The sequence below is a fragment of the Folsomia candida genome, unplaced genomic scaffold (assembly GCF_002217175.1).
Source record: "Folsomia candida strain VU population unplaced genomic scaffold, ASM221717v1 Fcan01_Sc001, whole genome shotgun sequence".
NCBI classification, from domain to species: domain Eukaryota; kingdom Metazoa; phylum Arthropoda; class Collembola; order Entomobryomorpha; family Isotomidae; genus Folsomia; species Folsomia candida.
Window position 1 is genome coordinate 23935989 of NW_019091193.1, and position 22706 is coordinate 23958694.

A 22706-nucleotide genomic window follows, 5' to 3' on the forward strand; every position below is an offset into this window, starting at 1 on the left:
ACATTCTCCGGTCACGAGAACAAAACAACATCCTCCACCCTCATCCTGACTGGAAGGATGAACTTTTTCTGGATTAGTACTTATCATTAGATAAATTAGATTAGTGTTAGGGTAGTTGTGGTATCACAAACACGCTTACAACTTAGCAAATGCAACAAGATCGTAGTTGCACTTAAAAATAGAATAAATAGAATAACAAAGAAACGACCAAGCTATATTATACACTATCCAGTATTCGCTATATTTACTTTAAATTTAAAAGTTTTACTGTAAGCGTGGATGATTTCAAGTCGGATGACTGAAATGTGATTACGAAAAATGAGGTAAGCCATTTAATCCGTTTTCTCAATTCCTTGAATATAGTAGTACAGAATGCAAATTGTGCTAGTCTTAAGTTTATTATTTTAGTTGTGTTGTGTATAATAAATTAAAAATTGCACTTGTTTTTTTTACAGATTTCACCATTTTCAGGAGTGAAAATAGCCTATTCTCATTGATTAGATCAAATGCCCCAGTCACTCGTCAAAATATCGTATTGTATATTATCCTTTAGTGTTTAATGATAATTATACTAATCGGAACCTGCATTAAATAACCAAACTAGACGGGGCTCTACTATACGGATCTACGCGTGGATTGAAAATGTTAAATTTGGGTTAGTACACTTGTTTATGTCATTTAAAAAGGTTCAAGTCCAAATATTATTAAGTGTTCATTATTTATTATTGTAGATTTATTATTCTAACTGCATTGTGGAGCACAAATTAAACCTCTCGTGATCACTATTCTTCAAGACCACCTCTATCTTTTACAATGCATCGAGCTATTGGAAGAGTTTTTGGACGGACTTGTCGTAAATGGCGAGAAAACGACTGCCCCATTGTCAGTGGGGAAGAGGTTCGAAAAGGTGGACAGAAGAAAGAGGAAAAGTTTGTGCCTGATCAGAAATACAGCTTGTGCGACGCTCTTGGATGGACTGGTAAATTTATAACTAATTTTATAAACATATAAGCCCAAATACAACTTCCACAAGTTAGCATAGCGTACAAAAATTGCAATTCCTAAATTATAATTCTCGATCCTGTATTGCATTCGTCACATTCAAGCAGTGTTGATTGTTGATGACGTCAAAGCAGGCCCCCTTTAGACTGCTACTACTACGAACTATACCTAATTGAAAGTTTTCTGTAAATTCTTCCAGCGGGTTTAGTGGTTGCATACGAATTAACACATGGAAGAACGCGGCGTCTGGCAATTGAAGAGCATCCCAGGCAATCCATACTTGAGAGTCTTGGAAGTGGTAAAAATGAAAACTCTAAATGTCCATTCTCGTGGCCCAGGACGGCAATTACGCAACCTATTCTCACCCAATCAGTGTTTGAAATAAATTCCTACCCTCCAATACACCAGAAAGGATCAATTGATCTAACTCCCTTCATAAAGGAAGACAGGTTCTTAGAGTCTGGACTAGATGGATGTTTGTACCAAAGAGACGAGGAGGAGGAGGTTGTTCAGTTCATTAAACCGAAAGACACAAAGCGAAATCAGACTTACAAGCTTACCCCGACCACCCGTCTCCAATCATCAATTCCATTAACAACAAAGCATAGTATAGATTCCGACTCGGACGACGATTCGCCAAAACTTAATATAAGCGACAGGCTAACGGGAGATTTTCTGAGCATGTTGGGGGCATTCAAATTCCTTAGTAATGAAGCCAAAGGTGTCAAACCAAATAAGGCTGGATCCCACATTGACCCCATGGCCATGTCATCCGATGAACCACCATTGAGTGCAATGGATCTTATGGAAAAGGGAGCAGAATTCGGAAGTGCACGAGCTCTGTACAATATTGGCGTCGCATATGACCGAATGCAAGAAAACAAGTTGGCCAGAGAGTATTATTCAAAAGCATCTGATCTAGGACACCCACTCGCTACTTATAACTGTGCAGTTTTCCTTCTAAAGGACGGTGACATAACAGGTGGATTATCCATGATGCAAGTTGCAGCTGAAAATGGGGTGCCTGAAGCAAGGAAAATTTTGTCCAAGAATAAAACTGCATAGACATTGGCACAGTTTTCATAATTATTATAATGATTTCTTCACAATCAATTTTATAGAATAGTCAATATAATGTACAACCTCCTAATGAACTCTAAGATGATATGCATGTAAACGAATTACAATAGAAATCGCAAAATTATTACGATAAACTATACTATATTTGTATTAAATATTGTATCCCTTCATAATTTTTCTGTCCACTTCCCCCGATATAGTTTCTTACCGAGTCTTACTCTAGTGATTGTTACTTAATACTAATTCTAAAATTCCGTATGCAAAATAGTACTTCATGCATGCACAGCCAGAACTGAACCACCAGTAGTACATAAGTATATTCTGACAAAATCTATATTGAATTAAACGATTCCTACTATTATAATTAAAGTATGACAAGAAATAGTAAATAAATAAATGAAAGCCTAAGCTGTTCATAACGTACAGTTTGATCTAATTTTGTTTGTACGACTTTTTATTCATTTACAAACTGTTTGAAAATTGAGATTGACGTGACTAATTTACTAAAACGACTTACTGCTAATTTAATTTCTTTCATATACTGTTTCATTTTATTTTATTATTACAAATGATTTACATTGTGAATTATTTAAAACCTGGTACATTCAAATTCATTTCCGTTGACCAAAGTGACGATAGCATTCCCTGCCGTCTCGTTTTCGCATCCTATATCTCGACAAGACAAGTACCGTCGAGCAGCATTTTCTCGCCGCATCATTCTGCTTCTAGTTGCTCTCAAGCTATTTAAACTGCAGAATGGACACAATAGATTATTTGTTGTTCGAACTATGTATTTTTAAAAAAGAGTTACCGGCGAAATGTTTTAGACATGACGTTATCATCAAAATTGTAAATTCGGATGGACAATGACTTGTTCAGCTTGCGAACTTCGTTCAAAGCAGTTTTTCTGTGTGGAGGACTCAGCATTTGCCCAACATGTTGCATGCTCTGAAAATGTAATATGGAAGTCACAGTTATTATACTCCCCAAGGGTTGACCCCACCTCCTTCAACAATCATTCTCATCATACACTGAATTTTTGAAGTCTGACCAAAACCTGCACAATATTTCCTGGGGACATCTCCCATTTCTTGTAATACATTGTGGACGAGAAGATTAAAATTGCTACAGCGAGTGGTCCAGGACCTAGCATAAAAGGAAAGAGACTTGTACGTCTTAGAGTTAGGAGGGGAAGCGAGTCTCGCCAATAAAAAATCGTGGAAGCTCAAAATATTACGACAATTATGCCCTCGTTTTTTACTCTAAAAATAATGTGTAAAATTTCTTACGTCTGGGATCTTCGAAGTCATTCCACCCGATGGGTGTGGCCATTTCAGAGTGATATGCTAAGGTGGCCGCTATACATATTTATTAATTACACATGTCAAAATAATTATCATGTTGTCGTTGAAGAGTGAAAAGGCGAACTGTATTTTAAACACTTAAATAACACTGAAATTTCAGTGCGTCAAATACGATTCACCCTTTTTATTCTTCAAGGACCGAATACATACTGTAAAATTTTATAACCTTCCAAATCTGGCTCTGATTCCCCTTCACTGCAAATATTTTTCTTTTTAAGGGTGGTCAAATTAGCATTTTCAGTGACCAGAACCCTTTCCAATATTTCTGTCTTGTCGTCATCATCAACAACTGCTGCATGATGCAAAGTTTCCAAAGGTATTGTCGTTTTCATCACGTAACCCTTGTCATTGTTCCAGGAAGCCAGAGAAAGAATCATTTCCGCCCAAAGCCATCCTTTCAAGCTGGCAGCATAAAGTGGAAAATTTACAGGAAGTGAGAGATCTCCCATTATTCTTGTCACTGCCATGGCGGATTTCAAGGCCATGGTCGAAAATACTTTGTCGTCTGAGAATTGTTCCAAAAAGTGAGAGTTGACGAGGCTGGGGTGGTGAAAATATACAATTATGAAGAATTACGTCGTCAAGAATGTCCTTCATTTTCTCTAATGTATCGAACTTGCGAATTATTTACCTAGTGTGGTAGAGTTGCTCAATGTAATGATAAGCTGTTAAACTCAGTCTCCCAATTTCAGAACATCTCAAATTCCAGAGCCATTCCAGCAACCGGTGAGTAGCAGCAATTTCCGGCTCCTCCAGAGAAAACTGAGCATCCGTCTCTGAATGGTGTTCTTGTCCTCGCATAAAATCATGATGACATGGGGAAGAATTTTGTCGTCTTTTTAAACTGAATCTAGATAAGGTGGCCGACCTTTTCTTTCGCGGTTTAATAACATCACCGCCGCTGTCGGACTTATTATTTTTGTCCCTTAGATTGGGCCCCTTTGGACGCTGCTTTTCCTTCAAAGACTCACTTTCAACAACTTCCATTCTCATTTGGTGCAATACTGTCCTTAAGATATCACCACTGATTTCCCAAGCCGGTATTTTAGAAGTTTTGACAATTTGAATCATGTTGGGAGAGCATTTCGAAACTGTTTGAATGATTAAGGAAAGATATTGGATTTGCCGTGGATTAAAAATGTGAGGACAAATACACTTTGGTTTGGGAAATTCATTGCACGCCTTGCCCCAAATTGACACCAGTTCTTCTTGGGACTCCAGGGCTCTCTTGACCTTGTCCAAGTCTGATATGGTGATTTGATCGGAACGGGAGTCGAAGGGAGAAAGTTGAGTCAGATTTAGCAAAAGAGTCGAATAAATAGTTTCCACATGATTTTGAAACCCTTCATTGTGGAAGACAGACGCGGAATACGGAGCTGTTGTGGAACACTGGGGATGAACGGCTACGACTACCGGGGACGATGATGAAGAAGAAGATTGTTTCTGCAGGTCATGAGAAAATGTCGTTTCTGTCAAATCGCTTTCAGTTTGAAACTTGAATCTCAGTCTTAAGCTGTCTGGCCTTCTCATCTGAGCCACAGATTCTTCAAACCCAGAAGCAATGTCTGTGATGGATTGTCTGTTTTTACTCCGCGGAGGAGGAGGTGATGTGGCATTGCTGTGTCTACGGGACAGTTTGCTGTGCAATTTTTTGACTAAATTAGATCCAAACATTCTCGAAATTGTCGTTGGTCTTTCTGTATTGTGCTGTTGATTAGTACTCCCACAGGGCATTGAGGATTCTCTAGAATTTCTGGGGTTCAAATTTTTATAAATTGTCTCAGACGTAGGCCGATGGACAATGTCTTCGTCGTCATCAATTGTGGCCAAATCATCAAACTGAAATCCAAAGTCATCTTCTAAATCGTTCATCGCCATAAAAGCCTTCTCTCCATAGTCCTCCAAGTTCTCTTGAGACTCGGTGACATCATCCAGTTCTCGCAACACGGATTTTTCATCCTTCTCGAATGTGTCGGCATTTTTCCAAATTCCTCTGAGAACGTTGATTTTTGTAAAGTAATGTGCATGAAATCCCTTTTCGAACGAATCCACCGCCGTTTTAAGTAAGTGCATGAATCTCTGAAAAAGCAGTGAATCATGAGCATAATTTAAATGCGAATTCTTATTGAAATATTTACTCACCGTTGCAAAATTTCTTGGGGCCCAATCCTCAACCTGTGATATAATTTTGTGGCACATAATGTACAGTACTTCTGTTATACACTCATTTAGTTGTCATACATTACCTGACAAAAATCTTCGAGCTCGAACAGAAAACTGCTAACCAAGTATTGAGTATTGAGTAGGTTGCCTTTAGAATTTTCCATCAGAGATTGGATTGACCCGTCATCCATATTGTCGACGAGAAAGGTGGAGTTGATCGTTTCCCAAAAATGAAGCGGATTTATGCAAAAGACTGCATACAGTTTAAATACTCGTGAAACTATGCTGGATGGGTGGTAGAGTGATAAAATATGTGACTCTGAAGTCCAAAACTGCAACGTCCACAAGGTTTCGAAGCTGGTCGGGAAAAACAGTACGCCCTAAAAAATATTTACCGATTCATTGTCTTTTCAAAATTTATGTACATTCTTTCATGGTATCTAATACATAAATGTATGCAACGCATTAATCTTATGTAATAAGTATGCATTTACCTTTCTCAAGGACTCGCCAATTTGGAGGTATGTTTGATGATGAAGCGGAAGCCTTTCCAAAATATTAGCATTGACTTTAGGAAAACATTTGTTGTAAAATAGACATGGTCGAACAATTACTTCTGTGTCTTCGTAATTAATGGTGAGCTAGGAGAAATTTTTTTGCATAAATTATCAGGTTAAGTAGCTTTACCCTTTTTTCGGAAGCTTATTTGACAATTTTACTCGTCTCATATTGCCTCTTCCCATTTCAAAGTTAATTAAAGTTCAGGAATTGTATACTTAGCACTTACCATGCTCTTGAGGTAATTCACATTCACGGTGCATTTGTTTTTTATATTTTTCGGTAAAGGCAACGGGGATTGATTCAATGTAAATATTTTCGAAACTTCTGTAGTTTCCAAGAGGTCCAGCAGTAAGTGTGGGCCAACCAATTGAACATCTCCCAAATATGAAGTCTCACTTTCACCAGAAGAAGCTGCAATGTCACATTCTGACTGATATGCATCGACAAACGCTGACGTGAACCTTTTGAAAACTTCGTGGCTAGAGAAATGATTACAAAGTACTGAATATTTTTATATCTGACCAAGATTTGCGTAACTTCAAAATTATTACCTGCAGTATGCCTGATTTTCATTCAACATCTCTTTTGACAAATTGAATTTCTCATGTTTTGTCGTAGGGGGCAACTCCTCGTTTGGATTACTCGCATGAATTTCATGTGTTGATTTTTCAGTCTCTGATCGTGGTTTGTAGAATATTTCAATTTGTCCAAAATTGACAGTTCCAGGCCGATCTTGGGAACCACTGGGTTTTGCAGGGGGCGTTATTGTAAACTGCATATCTTCGATCATAATAGCATACTCGTTCTTGTTGGTGAATGGAGCCTGACAAGACGAGACATATGTACCAGTATAATAATACAAATTTGCATAATATGTACATATGTATTTTTAATTTTTGTTGAAGAAAGTTTTAATGAAAATTTAAATCTTACGAGATACGTAGGAAGTCGCCGAATGATAAATTTGGACCTTAATGAAGGGTTTTCTTGGCTCAATCGATCGGTTACTCTAACCAAAAGTTGTTCAATTATGTTCAAGTTCTCAATCCAGTCTTGACCACTTTGCTCCAACGCTTTCTCCAGAATTAAAAGATTGTCCATGTTTGCAAATTTTTCAGCCGAATTGTTTGCATGATGATTTTTTCTGTTTGCAGACGAATTTTGAGACATTTTATGCAACAGATTTATTAGAATATCGCAGATAAAACAATAACTAGTCATCCACCCACACAACGCTGGCTCAAAATAGCATCTGATAATATATAAACTAAACTATAGAAGATATGGAGACATACTTTGTACATATCGGTAAATATCATGGAGTCCATGGAGTAGCTGCATCATAATAATGCAATGCAAGTAGATAGTGCATATATGGATGCATACTTATGTATGCATATGTATGTATGGCAGATTGGCATTTCATTCGCAAACTGGAACTGAAACTACTGGAATTGTTGTTAGAAAAGGAAGTGACGAGAGTTTATTTCACATTGCATTGTACTCATTTCCTCTTCCAGAGTTAATGTATCCAATTTATTTTTCATTATTGAGAGTATTGTCTGATATTGATACCATCCACATACCGACGGACACACCGACTGCATATCTTATTACTTACAGACAGCATGTCCATCATCCATCTCACCAAGTGTCAAGGGGTAAGTTTCCTCGAGTTTAATTTTACTTGCACAAATATCTACATACACAAAAAAACAATCCTATCAAATTCCACCCCACTCTCTGACAAGTCATTTTAGAATTCGAATGAGCACATGTACATCTCCTCCGCTTACAGTAAATTCCAATCATGCACATGTAAATATTTTTTTGAATTACATAAAACATTTGGCTTTACAATAATAAATATGTAGATGTTCAATTGAACTGGGGCATGAAATCCGTTTGTCGTACGCACTCTCACTCAACGGATGGATAAACCGCATCCAACCGAAACATTCAGCATAAAACTATATTAGCGAATAAAGGTTTACATTAAACAACAAAGGGAAATTTGAGTAAAGACCCCAAATTCGTTATTCAGCGTGGGTGAACCGTGTATGGAGAAGAGTCGTCATTTTCCCATCATTACCGTCGGATGGAAGTTCCGGTCAACCCTTTCCCCTCTCTTCAGAGGATGCAATCCCGTGTGCTACAAATCTGTCTCCCCTCATCACATGAACCACACGTATTAAATTTGTAACCTTCGCTACAAATTTAGTTTAGCAAGAATAACTTCCAAAAGTAATGCATTATCATTTTTTCCATGATCAAATGTCACTTTGCATTAATCTATTCCACAAAGCTTGATCTTATCAAAGTCATAAACAGACAAAGTTTGATCGTAGTCAATTACAACCCTTCTCTTATTGCGAAACCTTTAGTGTTACATTTACAAAATGACTTTGTCAAAAGTTTATCCGGAAATGTCAAGAGCTTTCAACTCTTTCTCTAGCACTCAAAAGGCAGATTCTCAGAGTGGTTGGGTTCGTGGAAAGCCCACAATGACAAATCCGCATCACTTGTCAGCAGCCTCCATTACATCGCTAAAGAGAGATGGGAACGATTCGTCGTCTACGTCCGTGGGAAGTGCGGGCAGTGGGTCAATTGCTCGACCAAATTTAAAGAGGTTACAATATGACCATTGCTATATGCCCCGAGTTGGATAATTATTTTGCATTTTTTTGCCGTAATTTATTCTAAGCTTGGCATTTCACAGGAAAGATAACAAAAGCAAAAAGCCCGCACAACGACTAAAACGATCATGCAGTGGCTTTTGGGCACGTTTTTCATCTATGTTTTTCAGCCGAATGTTCCTGCGACACCGAAACATTGTTTTTCTTCTAATCGAAGTACTTGTACCGGTGGCGATCACGTGCGCCATCATTGCTGCATTCACATCTGGCATATCGTGGAAGAAGTCGTACTACGAGAAACAAGACGCTTCTGGTATTTCGTCCCCAGCTCATTTTTCTGCAAATTGTTTTACCTTTTGTTCTCCGATTTAGATAAAACAAAGCTGGCCAACAAATTCCATGAAGTATCAATGCAAGAAGCAATGGTTAATTTCTCGACCAGGTACACGAACAACGATGGCCGCATTTTCATCTTGTTCACACCGGTGAATTCATTTACGGAATCAATCATGGCTCGTGTCCGTGTGTTACTCTTGGACGAAAGGTCACTTGCAAAGAATCCCCTTGAAACATACCCAGCTGCCACAATAAAGAACGGCATTGTAAGTGAATGGAGATGGAATTAATGAACAGAGCAGAGTAATTATAAATAAATGGTCATCGACATTTGCACACGCATATATGTAAATGCTGGACATATGTATGTGCGTAGCTGGGAGTGGAAACTTTTGAGGAGTTGATTGAAAATACACTCATTCATCGTGATGAAACTGACGCTCATGGGAAACCGATCGGTGTTGTGTTCCACTATAATCACAAAGCTATCGACCCCGTCACCGAGGTTCCTTATCGTTTGTCCTTCTCCATTCGACACTTTGAGGAATCTATTTCCAACACCTTGGACCCTTACCCATACGTCAAACCTCGCATCGCAAGTAAGCCCATGTATTAAGCATTATCAGAGTTTTTCAGAATGATCAGATTTGCAATTGCTGCTCACCAATTCAAGTTCAAACACATTTCATTACATATTTTTACGTAAGCATTTTTGTGCATGCAGCTTCTCCGTACATTGAAACTGGATTCATTGGACTACAATATGCTATTCAATATTCGTATTTTCAACATTTGCATCAAAAAATTCATTCAAATAAAACTGTGAACCTCGTAAGTACCAAAATCGTAATCACAATCATGCGACATACATATGTTGATACTTTATATGACTATATACGTATGTGTGACCCGCAGTTATGTTACTCAATTTTTCAGAAATCGCCAACAATCTTAACTATTGATGATGCTCCGGTCGTGAAACTGCACATGTTTTACTTTCCAAACTTTTACAACGTGGATGTGCGAACCTTGATAACTTTCGTTGTTTGCTTTTGTCTCGTGATTGCCTATCTTTTCACATCGTTCTTCATTTTGAGACAACTTGTTCAAGAAAATCAGTCCGGGATAAAGGTAAAAAAAACTATAATTAAAAACATAGAACATCAAAGACAACCCGAATTTTATCCTATCTACATACTTACAACCGAAATCTTATGTATGTGTACATATGTGTGCAGGAGATATTGAACATGCATGGAATGCCGACCTATTTACATTGGCTAATTCTTTTCGTCCATGCTCTTCTATTTCGGGGCATCACTGCAATCTTGATGACACTGGTTCTTCATACTAAATTTACCTTTGGAAAAGTACGAGAAAACTAGAAAACGAGTTAATGCACCATTTGAAATTTTGACACATTTATCTGAATGAGAATGTTGTGTTAATTTCAGATAATCTCTCTTTCGGATACTTCGCTAATATTCGTCCTCTTGTGGGTGCATCTGCTTGCACTCACATTCTTTAACTTCTTTCTAACCACAGTGATACACTCTGGTAGCAAATAAATAATAACAAAAATAATAAATAATACACGTTATTTGTCTTCGAGTTATACTATTAATTACATTTTTTAATTCCTCTTCAGCAACTTTTGTCGGAGCTTATGCAATACTAATTGGCCTAGTGTCGTTCATTGCGCCCACCACGTTCTACAAGTTTGGCGTGATCGAACGAGTTGGAAACATAATTCTGGCTTTCTTTTTTCCTAACTGGGCGCTGTACAATATTTTCTTTTATATCATCAACTTTGACTGTGATGGTGACTGTACAATTATATATGCAAACCTATACAAGAAGGACCAAATGTGATAACGTGAGTGAAATGTGGATGCACATTAATTTCAGAGAAAGGTGTCCTATGGTCGAATATTAAGACCAAAGGCCAGAAGGGCGATACGAGCTATTTCACCCTCTTCGAAGGGTTGTTGATAATGGGAGCGTCGGCCATATTTTACTTTCTCCTTGCCACTTACATCAACTTGACCAGTCAGGCAAAAATGTTTCCCCCGACGTTGAAATGGTGGGATGTCATTGGGGTACGTAATATTCAGTAGGGCTGTCACAATATTGTAGAAAATGACCGATTGTCTCACAATTTTCGCAAATACAATAATAGAGAAAAAAGCAATGGAAGGAAAACATGAGCCGTCAACAAGAATTGTTAATTGAAATCAGGGAGGGGAAAGATGACAACTTTGAAAAACCAGCAATTTACGAAGAATCGAATTCAGGTAACAAGTGCTATGTTCGCGTTAGGCATTTATGCAAACGGTTTGGGAAGCATAAAATGGCTTTGGACACCATCAATATGAATATAATGCACGAAGAAATTACCGTAATTTTAGGACATGGGTGAGTTGAAGATTTTTTTGAAAGTCTATTTTTTAAATATTTTGCACTTATCTGCACTACGAATTCACTTTTTTATGATAATTGTTTGAACAGAGGAAGTGGAAAAAGCACTTTGGTTTCCATTTTGGCTGGACTGCTCAACCCTACCGCTGGATATGCGACAATTAAGAACCACGATGTCATCTTCGAAGCCAACAAGGCTGGTCATTTCGTGGGCTTGTGCTCTCAAACTCTAATTTACTTCAACTTACTGAACGTGAAACAACACCTTTACTTGTGCTATCGGGTTCTCTTAGAAATTCTTTTTTTATTTCGATTGGCTTGTTTTGACATTTGTCGTTTTCTGCGTGTAGCTTCGAGGATATGTAGCAGCAGATTGTACTCGTAACACGTCTACACTCTTGACAAGACTGCGACTTTGGAATGCAAGTCAAATTCAGTGCGTTTTTGACCATGGTCTTGAATATTCAACTTGTTTTCGTAGATTCGGGATTATTATCCAGACTCGATGACTAATGAGGAGCTCCGACGGTTAAATATTGCAATGGTATCAGTCACTTTAAATTTAATCTCAATTCTAAGGTTCAATATTCATAAAATATGCACAATTCAATTCAATAGGCAATGGCTGATTCACCAAAAGTATTGCTTTTGGATGAGCCGACAAGTAAAATCCAAAACATTTATATATCTTTACCAATTTAGTCTACAAGTATTATTTTCATCTCGTTTAGTGGGGATGGACGCTTTCGGGCGGCGAGAAATCTGGAATATTTTAAAGATATTGAAGCATCATCACACTGTGATTTTAACTAGCACTTACATGGATGAGGCAGAATATTTGGCAGACAAAATAGCCTTGCTAGCTCATGGACGACTTATATGCTATGGGTCTGTGGAATTCCTGAAGAAACAGTACGATACTGGATATTTCCTCAAGTGTTCGCCTTTCCGAGATGTGAAATTAGATGCCCAAGCAATTTTGGCGCTGGTGAGGAACAGAGTTGGTGAAAATGCTGAAGAACAGAAAAACAGCACAATCAAGGATGTGGATAACCTTATCATAGAACTGCCAATCGTCGACTTCCTGAAGTTCTCTGAACTCTGTGAGGATTTTGATCGAAACCAGATAAAAATGGGAATCAAAAAATATACTTTCAAGCAAATTGGGTTGAACGACATTTTTATCAAAATTTGCGAATCCATTTCTATCGACAAAGACGGTCCTGATCTTTATGTTAGGCGTGACTCGGCCGGTGATGTCAGATCAGCAATGACATGTACCCACTGCACAGTTTCTTACCCTTTATGAATTCATGTAAATATGCATGACAAGGAATATTTACCACAATATTTTCCTTCCCTTGTTGTTCAGCACAAATCCCCACCGCTCCAGAATCCGGCAGATATCTTCCAAACTATAAGAGCCAATTTAATGCCCTTCTGCAGAAACGTATAACGTATTTATTGTCGAAACACGACTTTCTCGTGTGGCAGTTTCTGATTCCAATTTGTCTGATTCTTCTCGTGATGTACGAGGCGAAAATATTTGCTGCAACGCCGTTGGTCCCACCACTTCGTAATATGACCTTTGAGCCATTTTCTAGTGACATGCAAGTCTTCACACTAGTGTCGTCAGACAACGATGCCATTGTAAGCCAATAATCATAAGTGCTTATAAATCTAACTTAAAATATTCCCCTAAACAAATATATTTACACTTGTTAACGTATTCATTATTTAGAATTACACAGCCCACATTAAAAATACTCTCGGGTCCAGAATGAAAGAACTTTCGAGAAGTGAACGAATTTTGACGGCTTTGAATAACCTTCTGAGTGGTCAGACAAGCAACTTGGGAAATGTTAAGGAGAACCACATGGCCGCTCTCGAGTTCAAAAGTGTCGTAGGAAACAAGGAAATGTTCGATTTCATTGGTTATTTTGCCAGCGGTGCCCTCCACAGTGCTCCCGTGATCCTCAACACCATGATGAACGTTATTCTCAGCGCGGTCACAGAGCCTGATAAGCCAAAGTATCAAATATTTGCGGTTAATAACCCACTACCTCTGACAACCGTAAATAATTTTTACTCACGTCAAATATAAAACTAAAATATTGGCTGTGTAATTACTTTTTATCTAAAAGTATTGACAATTTTCAGGAAACTTGGTCCACTTCACATGAATCTTGTGGATTGGTTTGTATCATATTTTCGTTGATATTGTCCTTTGCATTCGGCTTTATTTCTGGATGGACATCAATCTTCCCCAGACAAGAACGACGGATTGGAGTATGAGCATTTTTTATTTATTTCATGTTGGATTTAAAAATATTTCAATAGTTTTAGTGGTGGTAGTGTGAGATGCAATTGAAAATCTCTTGTACATAGATAAAGCACATGCAATTTATGAGCGGAGTGCGCCCATGGCTGTACTGGCTTGGAAACTTTGTGTGCGATGCAACCATGATGATCATCGTGACGTTGATCGTTGGAATAATTTTCTATTTGGATCGAAAGGAAACGTTTGGAACCAATGCAATTTGTACAACCAAATTACGCTTTTAAGAATATCCGTTAACACCACAACACAAAATATCTTTGACTTTTGCTTTGATTTCAGTTGTTCTCATGTGCATCACGGTATTATATCTGGGCTGGAGTGGGTTAGCATTTTCCTACTTCGTTAGTTGCGTCCTTCCTATGAAATTTCGAGGCTTTACTTCAATGATTTTAATACATATGATCTGTAAGTTACCCACAATTTTGCTGCACTAAATATGCAAAAAACAAGCAATTTTTAAAATATTTTATTCAAAATTCCAGGCTTGATATTGTTTATATTTTCTGAGTGGGTACTAAAATCTACAACGTCCACGGGGGCGGTTGTACTTCGATTTTTGCTCATGATATTCCCAGGATTTGCAGTAACCTGTGGCATTCAAGACTGGTTCAATGCAATTTCACGCAGGTCTTTCTGCCAAGGCTTGCTACCCCATGTTAAAGAGGTTCGTGACAGTTGTACATGAGTAAATAGATATTATGCAATGCCGGCCATCTATAGTAAACGATTTGATGACGATAGATGTGCGTCGGTTCAAAGGAAGTCAGCGTGAGGCACTTTGCATCTGCGAAGCATTTGTATGACCACATCATGAAAACTAACGTTGTACTTGGACAATGTTGTGGTAATTACCAACGAGATACACACTAGCACAAAATTTTAGCTGATATTATGTATCTAAATCTTTATAAATTCAATGTAATTTAATTTCAGATAAGATATGCAAACCAAGAAACGCTTGCTTCAAAGAACCAGGCATTCTAAGCCCCACTTTCGAATCTTGGTCAAATCCTGGTCTTATTACAGATCTAATTGCATTAACGCTAACTGGGTTTCTTTATTGGTAATTTTAAAATTTACTTTTGGTTGGTGGATTAATCACTTGAAACCAAGCCATTTTCACATAACGCATTTGATAATTAATTGGTGTAGGCTTTTACTTTTGGTGGCTGAAAAGCGAATCGCTTCTCGGATTTCGCAGAAGGTTTTTTCAAACTTTTTAGATTCTGAAAAAGGAAAAAAGTTGCGTAAAACTCAAGTAGGTTCCAGCGATATTAAGCATGAAACTTTGGTGGTAAAATCAATGATCGATGGAGGTTTGTCAACAATATATGTCGATATGTAACACAATTATAGACACCCATACTTATCCTTCCAAGTATTATCATTGAACTGTGGACATTTATTTAACATCTCCAGAAAGCTTTCCCACGGACACAGCAATGATTATCTATGGTCTGACGAAATACCGAGACGATGTAATTTTACTGAACGAATTCAGTTTAGAAGTGAAAAAAGGGGATTGCATTGGAATCTTGGGAGCTGGAGGTTAATCTTGTTTATAAATATTAAAAATAAACTATTTCCATCACTTACACTAACATCCCGACCAATAAACAAACTGTAATTTCGACAGGCAGTGGAAAAAGCACTCTAATTCGAATGATTGCTGGAATTGACACCCCGACAAAGGGAATGTGCTACATTGGAAACGCGAGCCTTGTCAAGAATCGAAAGCAGTATTTGTCCTGCCTCGGCTACTGTCCGCAAGAAAATACTTTATTCGACACTTTCACCGGAATCCAAATGTTGGAACTGATGGGTCGTTTAAGAGGTTCATTTGTTTGTATATATTTCACACCAGATACGTACTCGTAAGTTTGCTATGGTCATTCGTCATCCTCATCTATGTAACTTTCACTTAACAGGAATTCCTAAGGAAATCTTAAGTTCTCATGTTGCGAAATGGCTGCAAGTTGTGGGTAAATGCAAACGAAATAACGATCGTTTAAAATGAGATTACATTTGCAATATGTGTTGTTCAATTGTGGCGCAGGCTTAAGTGAATCAGGACAAGACCTCTGCAAATTATATGGATTCGACATGAAACGGCGACTGTGTTGTGCCATGGCCCTGATCGGGCAGTGTCAGATTCTTTTGTTGGATGGTGAGTCATGTACATGAATACTTGTGCGTCTCACATATTTCTTGTCAGTAGTTTAATAATTTACTTGATAAAAACAGAAGCGACAACTGGGATTGGACCGATGGGAAGAGAACGATTTTGGGCAGTGCTAGAGCATCTTAAAGACTTGGGCCACACGATAATTTTCACATCTTTCCATACAGAAGAATGTTTGAAATTGTCTACGAAACTGGTTGTCCTCGCAGATGGCAAGCCAATCTTAAGTTATTTCAGTTGTTATTTAAATTTTGATGGCAACTTAATTTTGTTTAAAATTTGTAGGCAATGCTCAATGTTTGGGAAAGCCGGATGACATACAGAAACGATATGCTAGAGGATATTGTCTCACATTCAGAATGAGGCAATCTTTTTAATATATTTTTGACATTCTATTGATTAAAGGTTATTTTTCGTTACGGAGGTAAGGATGCACGGGTTTGAAATCCGGTATGCGCATTAGAATTCCTTTTCTGCAAAATGAGCCTTCATATGAACTACGTACATATTAATTCCTTACTACTCGAAAAGATAGGGTTACATTCAACACAAAGGTACATGGCTTATATTTTGCCATTTTGTTTATTTTCCCCCGGGGACAAGCCACCAAAGGACGGGTTTTTCTGTAAAATGACATGAAATTGCTCAGAGTGATGATGCACTGAAACTAAATGCACCATATTGCCACTGCTTCACATGGGAAGCATGCCCAATTTGTTGCTTTGTTATCATTATGAAATTTGGTGTTGTTCTAAACCCAAATTCGTATCAAATTAGTAAAAAGTTGTCATTGGAACTACGTCTGGTTGCCGTCATTTTTTAATAAAAATATTTATTTACCGTAGGCATGAAACCCTGACACGAGTGGACATTGTATCCTCGACCATGGGAAAAGTTGTCGAATTTAAGAAAGCCGTTCAACAAACGTTTTCGTATTGCAACATTATCTCATTCAATCTCATTTTATTATTTTTATTCGTGAAATGTGTTCACATGAAATGTTTTTGTACCAAAAATATTTTATTTTTCAGTTATTGCGATTTGCTCGATGAGCAGGACAATCTCCTCATGTTCTTTCTTCGTGATGCTAAAATATTTTGGGGCGAAGTTTTTCGAAGAATGCATGGTTTAGTAGCTCAATATTCTCACATTCTCTCCAGGTGATGGAAATGGAATGTTCTCTATTGTATAAATCTCACTTGACCAATGTGCTAAAAGTATAATTGTATATTTTCAGCTATGACGTCACAGAAGCTTCCATCGATGAATTATTTGTTCTTTTGACAAACAAGTACCGGGAAATGGGGACACCACGGCGAATTGATAATCAAAGCGAGACGGAAATTTCAAAAGAAGAAGCTGAAATTCAAGCCTTGGAAAAAGCAGCCAGAGCCTTGCACATGAAAGTTTGACTTCACATGCAATAGTTTGTAACTCAATTATAAATAATAAACCTGCCCAGAAATTTTTTGGGAAATAAATAAAGTTAACAACACATACAGTTTTGCAACTTCATGAAATTGTGATATCACGAACCTTAGCACATATAACATTTGCGGTAATCATTACTCGCAAATATTCACTCGACATATTTAGGATTGTTTCATCCTCTTGTCCCAAGCACAGAATATGTGGTTGTTTTTGTGTATAACAATTATTGGACCACAAATACAGCATCGGGTTGATGGACAGGTAATATTGCAAATCAAAATTATTTCATTTTTAATTTGCAATTTTAATTAAAACTCCATAGTCAACAAGCATAAATGCAGAGCTGGAGAAGGATGTGGATCTACAAGAAACAATGATTGGAATATCAAGACGATTCCAAAAGGCATGTCCGATTGTACTACTTTATGATGAGCAAATGCCGGAATTCAGTGTCAGCAACACATTAATGAAGGTGCAAACACGTGTTTTTTTATTTAATACAAATCTTAGAAGTTTATCTACATGTTAACCACATCTACATGTTATCTACATGTTCCAACCAGAGAATGGAATCCCACGAGAGAATGTTCATTATTGTCAACATTTCTCCAGGAAAACTACAAGATTTGACACTAGCGTACGGAACCAACGCTTCAGAACCTGAGGATATTATTCATTCTGTGCTGCATCACTTGTACAGAAGAGGAAAATGCTATATTTTCTACGTTTGGCTAACAGACCCTCGAATTTTATACCCTGACAAAAACACGCATCATCATCCTGGGTGGAGAAAGAGTGACCATGTCATCCTTCTTGTCCATCACATTACAAAGCGATACAGAACAATGATCAATCTCAGAATTTGGAACCAGATTCCTAACATTGTTGGTTTGAAGAGAAATAAACCAGAGTTCACGGGTTTGGCTGTCAACATATTCACCGTAATTCCATACTACAGAAATGGGCGTCGAAAGTCCCAAGAGATGGACGTATGGTTGGTCAAGGAGAAATTGTTTCTAAAAAATAATAACTTATTTCCAGAAAAATTTAAAAATTTACACAAAGCGTCGCTCAGTCTCGGGCTTTTATGGAAAGAGCCAGTAATGAGTAACATATATATTCGTAAATAACCTTTAAATATTTTGGGATGAAATGTAATAATGCTATGAACGGATTTGTCAGTTCCTGATTTGGGGGAATAAAAAGGACTCCTGGCTGGACGGGTGTGACTGGCGACTTTTTGTGATGTGCAAGGACAAGCTTAACTTTACTTTTTCGGTCACAAACTTGGGATTTACAGGAAATCGAATTGATGGAGAAACTTGGACAGGTAATTGGACATATTTTATGTGTTTTTACGCATTTTTTTACCGTTCATATCCGCCATTCGGTTTATGAATTCTGCAAAGTTTCCACAAATGACGAATTTAATACAGACATAATTTTCTTACTGATTCTTTCTTTAATACGCATATACCCATAAATAGAATAGCTATAACGAGATTATTATTGATTTAAATTTTGTGTGATATTATTGGCTTTCATACTTCAATTGATGGTCTTTGTGTACTTTTGTGGCAATACAGGGATGTTGGGGTTGTTGGCTAACGGATCAATCGACGTGGGTTTTGGAGGAGTGTCCGTCACTGCAGAGAGACGACAACATTTTGACTTTTGCAGAACATACTATACGGACTCGTATAACTTTATTGCACCCTTAAACTCAAAAGTTAGCAGTGCTCTCCACACGTTTTTTAGACCTTTGAGGTAATAACCGACATACAAAAAAATATTACACTCAAAAGTCGCACACACATATCATATTGTTATGCTTATTAAACTTTATCTACAGCAATGAAGTGTGGATTTGCACATTCTTGACTGTTATAGTTGGAATTCTAACAATGAAAGTTGTGGCATTCGTTCAACAATGGTCAATGAAAAATGAATATGATTCACACTTTAACTCTCTAACCAACAATTGTGGTTTGGTAATTACGGTGTTATGCCAGAAACCTTACCGATATCTCCCAAAAACTTCATCTTTGCAGTCCGTCTTCTTGGGAATAACCATCATGACGTTTCTGTTGGGTCTGAAAAATCATAACTATTAAGAAGCCTATGATGAATGATCTACATTTTAAAATGTGGAACAGGAATGGCCTTCTCAAGTTGCCTAATTTCTGTATTGTTGGGCTTCAAACCTCTGCCAATAGCTGATGCAGTTGAAGATATTTTACCAGCAAAGTGAGTACATTATTACCTCTGTGAAATGCCTAACAGACTGACGTATTGAGTAACCACCTAAAAATACTTGCATATTTTGTACATATTCTTTTTATATCTATACGCATTTATAACAGCCTTCCCATTTCAATCAAAAACTATGATGGACATTTGAACGAATACATGAATTTGTCGGGAAGTCCCTTAATTCGTGAGATATTTCGGAAAGGCCAGCTTGTGGATTATTATCAAAGCTCAGAAGCCATGGACAAAGTTGTTCAAGGAAAAATGATCTATATTGATTCAAAATCAAAGCTACAATTTTCTGGAAAGTAAAGTTATATTCAATAATAATTTAATTACATACATGCAAACTCTGAATTATTCAGGTATCGCTATGCTGCCGGTCCAGTGGGGATCAAATTTCACCTCAGTTCTGAAAGCATACTAGAATTTGATAATTTGGGCTGGCCGGCTAACCGAAACTGGCCGCTGATGACAAAGTTTGACGACATAATCAGGTTATTTTATTCACCATATTTCAATATATTTATTTATCATAATGTTTTTAGTAATTGTACGTCACGACATAATCAGTCGTGCTGTCGAAGGTGGACTCGTACAATATTGGATGCGTCAATTTCGAGGTGGTCGTTTTGGACAGTCGCCCGAAGCTTGGAAGGTTAACTTACTCTTTAACGTATTGAAATTACCTTATGCTCAAGAAATTTGGATAAATTTCTTCTCAGATCCCACAAAGCATGTTCAACCTGACTGACAAAGTAGACGCTGTTCCTGAAATAATCGTTCCTGAAATTGGGAAGAAATTCGTGAAACTCGGTATAGAACACATGCAAGGAGTATATTTTCTCTACTTGGCAGGTGTCGGAATGGCAACTTTTGTGTTTATCTTGGAATGCTCAGCAGAAATGACCTACAGGAAAGCTCATAAATTAAAGCATTACAGTTTATTATTAAAGGCTTTTGGGCGAGCACCATCCATCCAAAACAACCGCATAAAATCCATGTATACTAGTACCAAAACACAATCGAAAAAAGTGACAGTTGAACCTAAAATACGAACGAAGAACAAGGGTCAAAAGATAAAAAAGCTCCCCGATTTGGTTTGGAATGATTTTAAACGAACCCAATTCCTCATGAAAATGAAGAAGCTGACATAAATGGGAAGACTATGATGACTATGCCCAACACAACAAAAGTCCCGTTAATTTACAAGAAATAGGTGACACAGACAGAAAAACTCGACTGTTGAAGCTACAAATGTACATGTGCGAGAAATGTATCTTTACAATCTAATTTTGTCAAGGTTCACATGATTAAAATCGCAATACCTCACCAACAGTGGGCACATTAATAAGTAAACTTGTTGCTGCGTTTATTCTACTTTTCTGCATTAATACAAAACCCTCTTCATCATCAGTGTGAGATAATTTCATAATTTTTTTTCTTCTTACATATGTCTTACTGACATAAACGATCTCAATTTATCAAATCTAAGCTCAAAATTACACGTTTAATGTCATATCTGGTGAAATAGTTTTTTTGCCAGTCTCATACTGAGGATGGGTGTACTTACTTGTTCTGCTAGTGCTAATAAAGTCTTAGCGTAATCCTGCGTGTGCGTACACACAGGTTTCAAAATAAGAAGTATTAATGTTTTGCGTACCTGTAATAATTCTATCGGATGGTTCTGGTGTGCTGTGATTCACAATAGTTTAAAGATTTTCAATGTAAAATTCCTGGAATAAAGTCATCATGTGCACGAAATTCATAAACTTGTTAGGAATTCCTGCATTTCTATTCATCGTGTGTTTATCACATGAAAAATCTAAAACAGCAGACGCAGCAAGTTTTGTCGTGGGAATGTTTGGCAATAATAATTATAACAAAAGGCAAGTTTACTCTGCAGAACCACAAAACTTTTTTGACATGATTTCTAGAGTGCCCATTTCGTTACTGGACATTGAAGGTATTCACAACTTGTAGCAATTATTGTCGCTCGTTTTAAGGAACTTTCTCAATATATTTTCCAGCAATGTACAGAAATATTACGCGTCAGGTTACCACAAAATATTGCCAAGTATGCAGAACTCCTGTGGCACTGTGGGTCCTCAGCCCATTGTCCCCGTGTTATGACATCACAAAGGTTAACTCATCTCCCTTGCCTTTCCTTATCGGTATTTATTTATCTGCTACTTTGTAACACTTTCACAGGAGGATTGTCCCGTGGGAGTAGTATGTTGTCATCATCATTTGCCTGATGCACTACTACAAGAAAACCAGCTCAAGAGATCCGATGTGCAAGTGGAGCATGATGAATGGAACGAAGATGAATTTGATCCATCGACATTTCGACAGGACCCAATTCCTGGAGACTTTTAAACCTCTTTTGTGTGAAATAAATGCTACAAGTACTTATGATGTGCAAAGCGTGAGTATTACATTTATTGTCCAATGCGTCGGTTCTCTTATGGTACAAATGGGTAGTTTGAAAATGGCAAATTGACATTTCCACGCGTTACGCGATCAGGGCTCTGCGCATGGAAATGGACTGGACGGTTCGGGTCATTCTCGATCTTCGCAAGGAAATACATCTCGCCCAGATTTCTAACGTCGTAACGGGTTGCATCGGTGGTACCACTTTTGTTCAGCGTCATGACAAAAATGGGATATCTCGAGTTTGACCAATAAAAATCTGGACCCCGGTCATACTGAACCTGCATTTGTCATTTATGTATGTATGTTAGCCTTAAGATAACATAGTAGATATGTACATATCATCATTGGCAGGCTAACGTGGTCATTCAGTGTTTCAAAGTCCTGTAAGATCCGTTCTGGCGAAGCAATGATAACGCTAATAGTGTTTTTGCTACCAAAAGCAGCACCGATTCGCTTCTGGAGAAAGTTGTTCCATTCTCTACGTCCCCACGAGCCAGGTGCCCCTT

General features: G+C 37.6%; 4 protein-coding genes across 6 annotated transcripts; 3 read left to right on the forward strand and 1 right to left on the reverse strand.

Annotated features, from left to right (window-relative positions):
• The first annotated feature begins 9 nt into the window (after nucleotides 1–9).
• LOC110849035 lies at nucleotides 10–2507 on the forward strand. Its single transcript, XM_022096413.2, has 4 exons — nucleotides 10–323; nucleotides 456–655; nucleotides 732–979; nucleotides 1202–2507. The coding sequence occupies exons 3-4, from the start codon at nucleotides 814–816 to the stop codon at nucleotides 2065–2067; spliced, it is 1032 nt and encodes a 343-aa protein (XP_021952105.1). The 5' UTR covers nucleotides 10–323; nucleotides 456–655; nucleotides 732–813; the 3' UTR covers nucleotides 2068–2507.
• LOC118434862 lies at nucleotides 2283–7409 on the reverse strand. Of its 3 annotated transcripts, none has more exons than XM_035849327.1 (12): nucleotides 7104–7409; nucleotides 6722–6993; nucleotides 6397–6649; nucleotides 6104–6250; nucleotides 5693–5989; nucleotides 5589–5621; nucleotides 4078–5525; nucleotides 3613–3986; nucleotides 3372–3440; nucleotides 3140–3228; nucleotides 2894–3030; nucleotides 2283–2831 (listed from the first exon to the last, which is right to left on the reverse strand). In XM_035849327.1, exons 1-12 carry the CDS (start codon nucleotides 7389–7391, stop codon nucleotides 2672–2674), a joined length of 3567 nt encoding a protein of 1188 aa, XP_035705220.1. In that variant the 5' UTR covers nucleotides 7392–7409; the 3' UTR covers nucleotides 2283–2671. The 3 variants fall into 3 exon arrangements, with proteins under 3 accessions (XP_035705220.1, XP_035705217.1, XP_035705209.1); XM_035849324.1 differs by having other exon boundaries at nucleotides 3134–3228; XM_035849316.1 differs by having other exon boundaries at nucleotides 3113–3228.
• A 1160-nt stretch (nucleotides 7410–8569) lies between these two features.
• On the forward strand, nucleotides 8570–12869 carry LOC118439142 (ATP-binding cassette sub-family A member 9-like). Its single transcript, XM_035860216.1, has 15 exons — nucleotides 8570–8799; nucleotides 8977–9119; nucleotides 9179–9408; nucleotides 9519–9741; nucleotides 9867–9973; nucleotides 10079–10273; nucleotides 10381–10512; nucleotides 10597–10699; nucleotides 10791–10964; nucleotides 11051–11241; nucleotides 11322–11557; nucleotides 11651–11843; nucleotides 12042–12104; nucleotides 12179–12224; nucleotides 12292–12869. Exons 1-15 carry the CDS (start codon nucleotides 8570–8572, stop codon nucleotides 12867–12869), a joined length of 2844 nt encoding a protein of 947 aa, XP_035716109.1.
• Nucleotides 10797–17561, forward strand: LOC118434684 (ATP-binding cassette sub-family A member 17-like). Its single transcript, XM_035848767.1, has 24 exons — nucleotides 10797–10964; nucleotides 11051–11241; nucleotides 11322–11557; nucleotides 11651–11843; nucleotides 11911–12104; nucleotides 12179–12224; nucleotides 12292–13210; nucleotides 13302–13634; nucleotides 13721–13849; nucleotides 13949–14102; nucleotides 14181–14306; nucleotides 14384–14565; nucleotides 14643–14745; nucleotides 14835–14964; nucleotides 15054–15217; nucleotides 15321–15449; nucleotides 15538–15735; nucleotides 15830–15883; nucleotides 15958–16068; nucleotides 16146–16295; nucleotides 16369–16447; nucleotides 16929–17015; nucleotides 17115–17243; nucleotides 17321–17561. The coding sequence occupies exons 7-24, from the start codon at nucleotides 13088–13090 to the stop codon at nucleotides 17493–17495; spliced, it is 2556 nt and encodes an 851-aa protein (XP_035704660.1). The 5' UTR covers nucleotides 10797–10964; nucleotides 11051–11241; nucleotides 11322–11557; nucleotides 11651–11843; nucleotides 11911–12104; nucleotides 12179–12224; nucleotides 12292–13087; the 3' UTR covers nucleotides 17496–17561.
• The last annotated feature ends 5145 nt before the right edge of the window (nucleotides 17562–22706 follow it).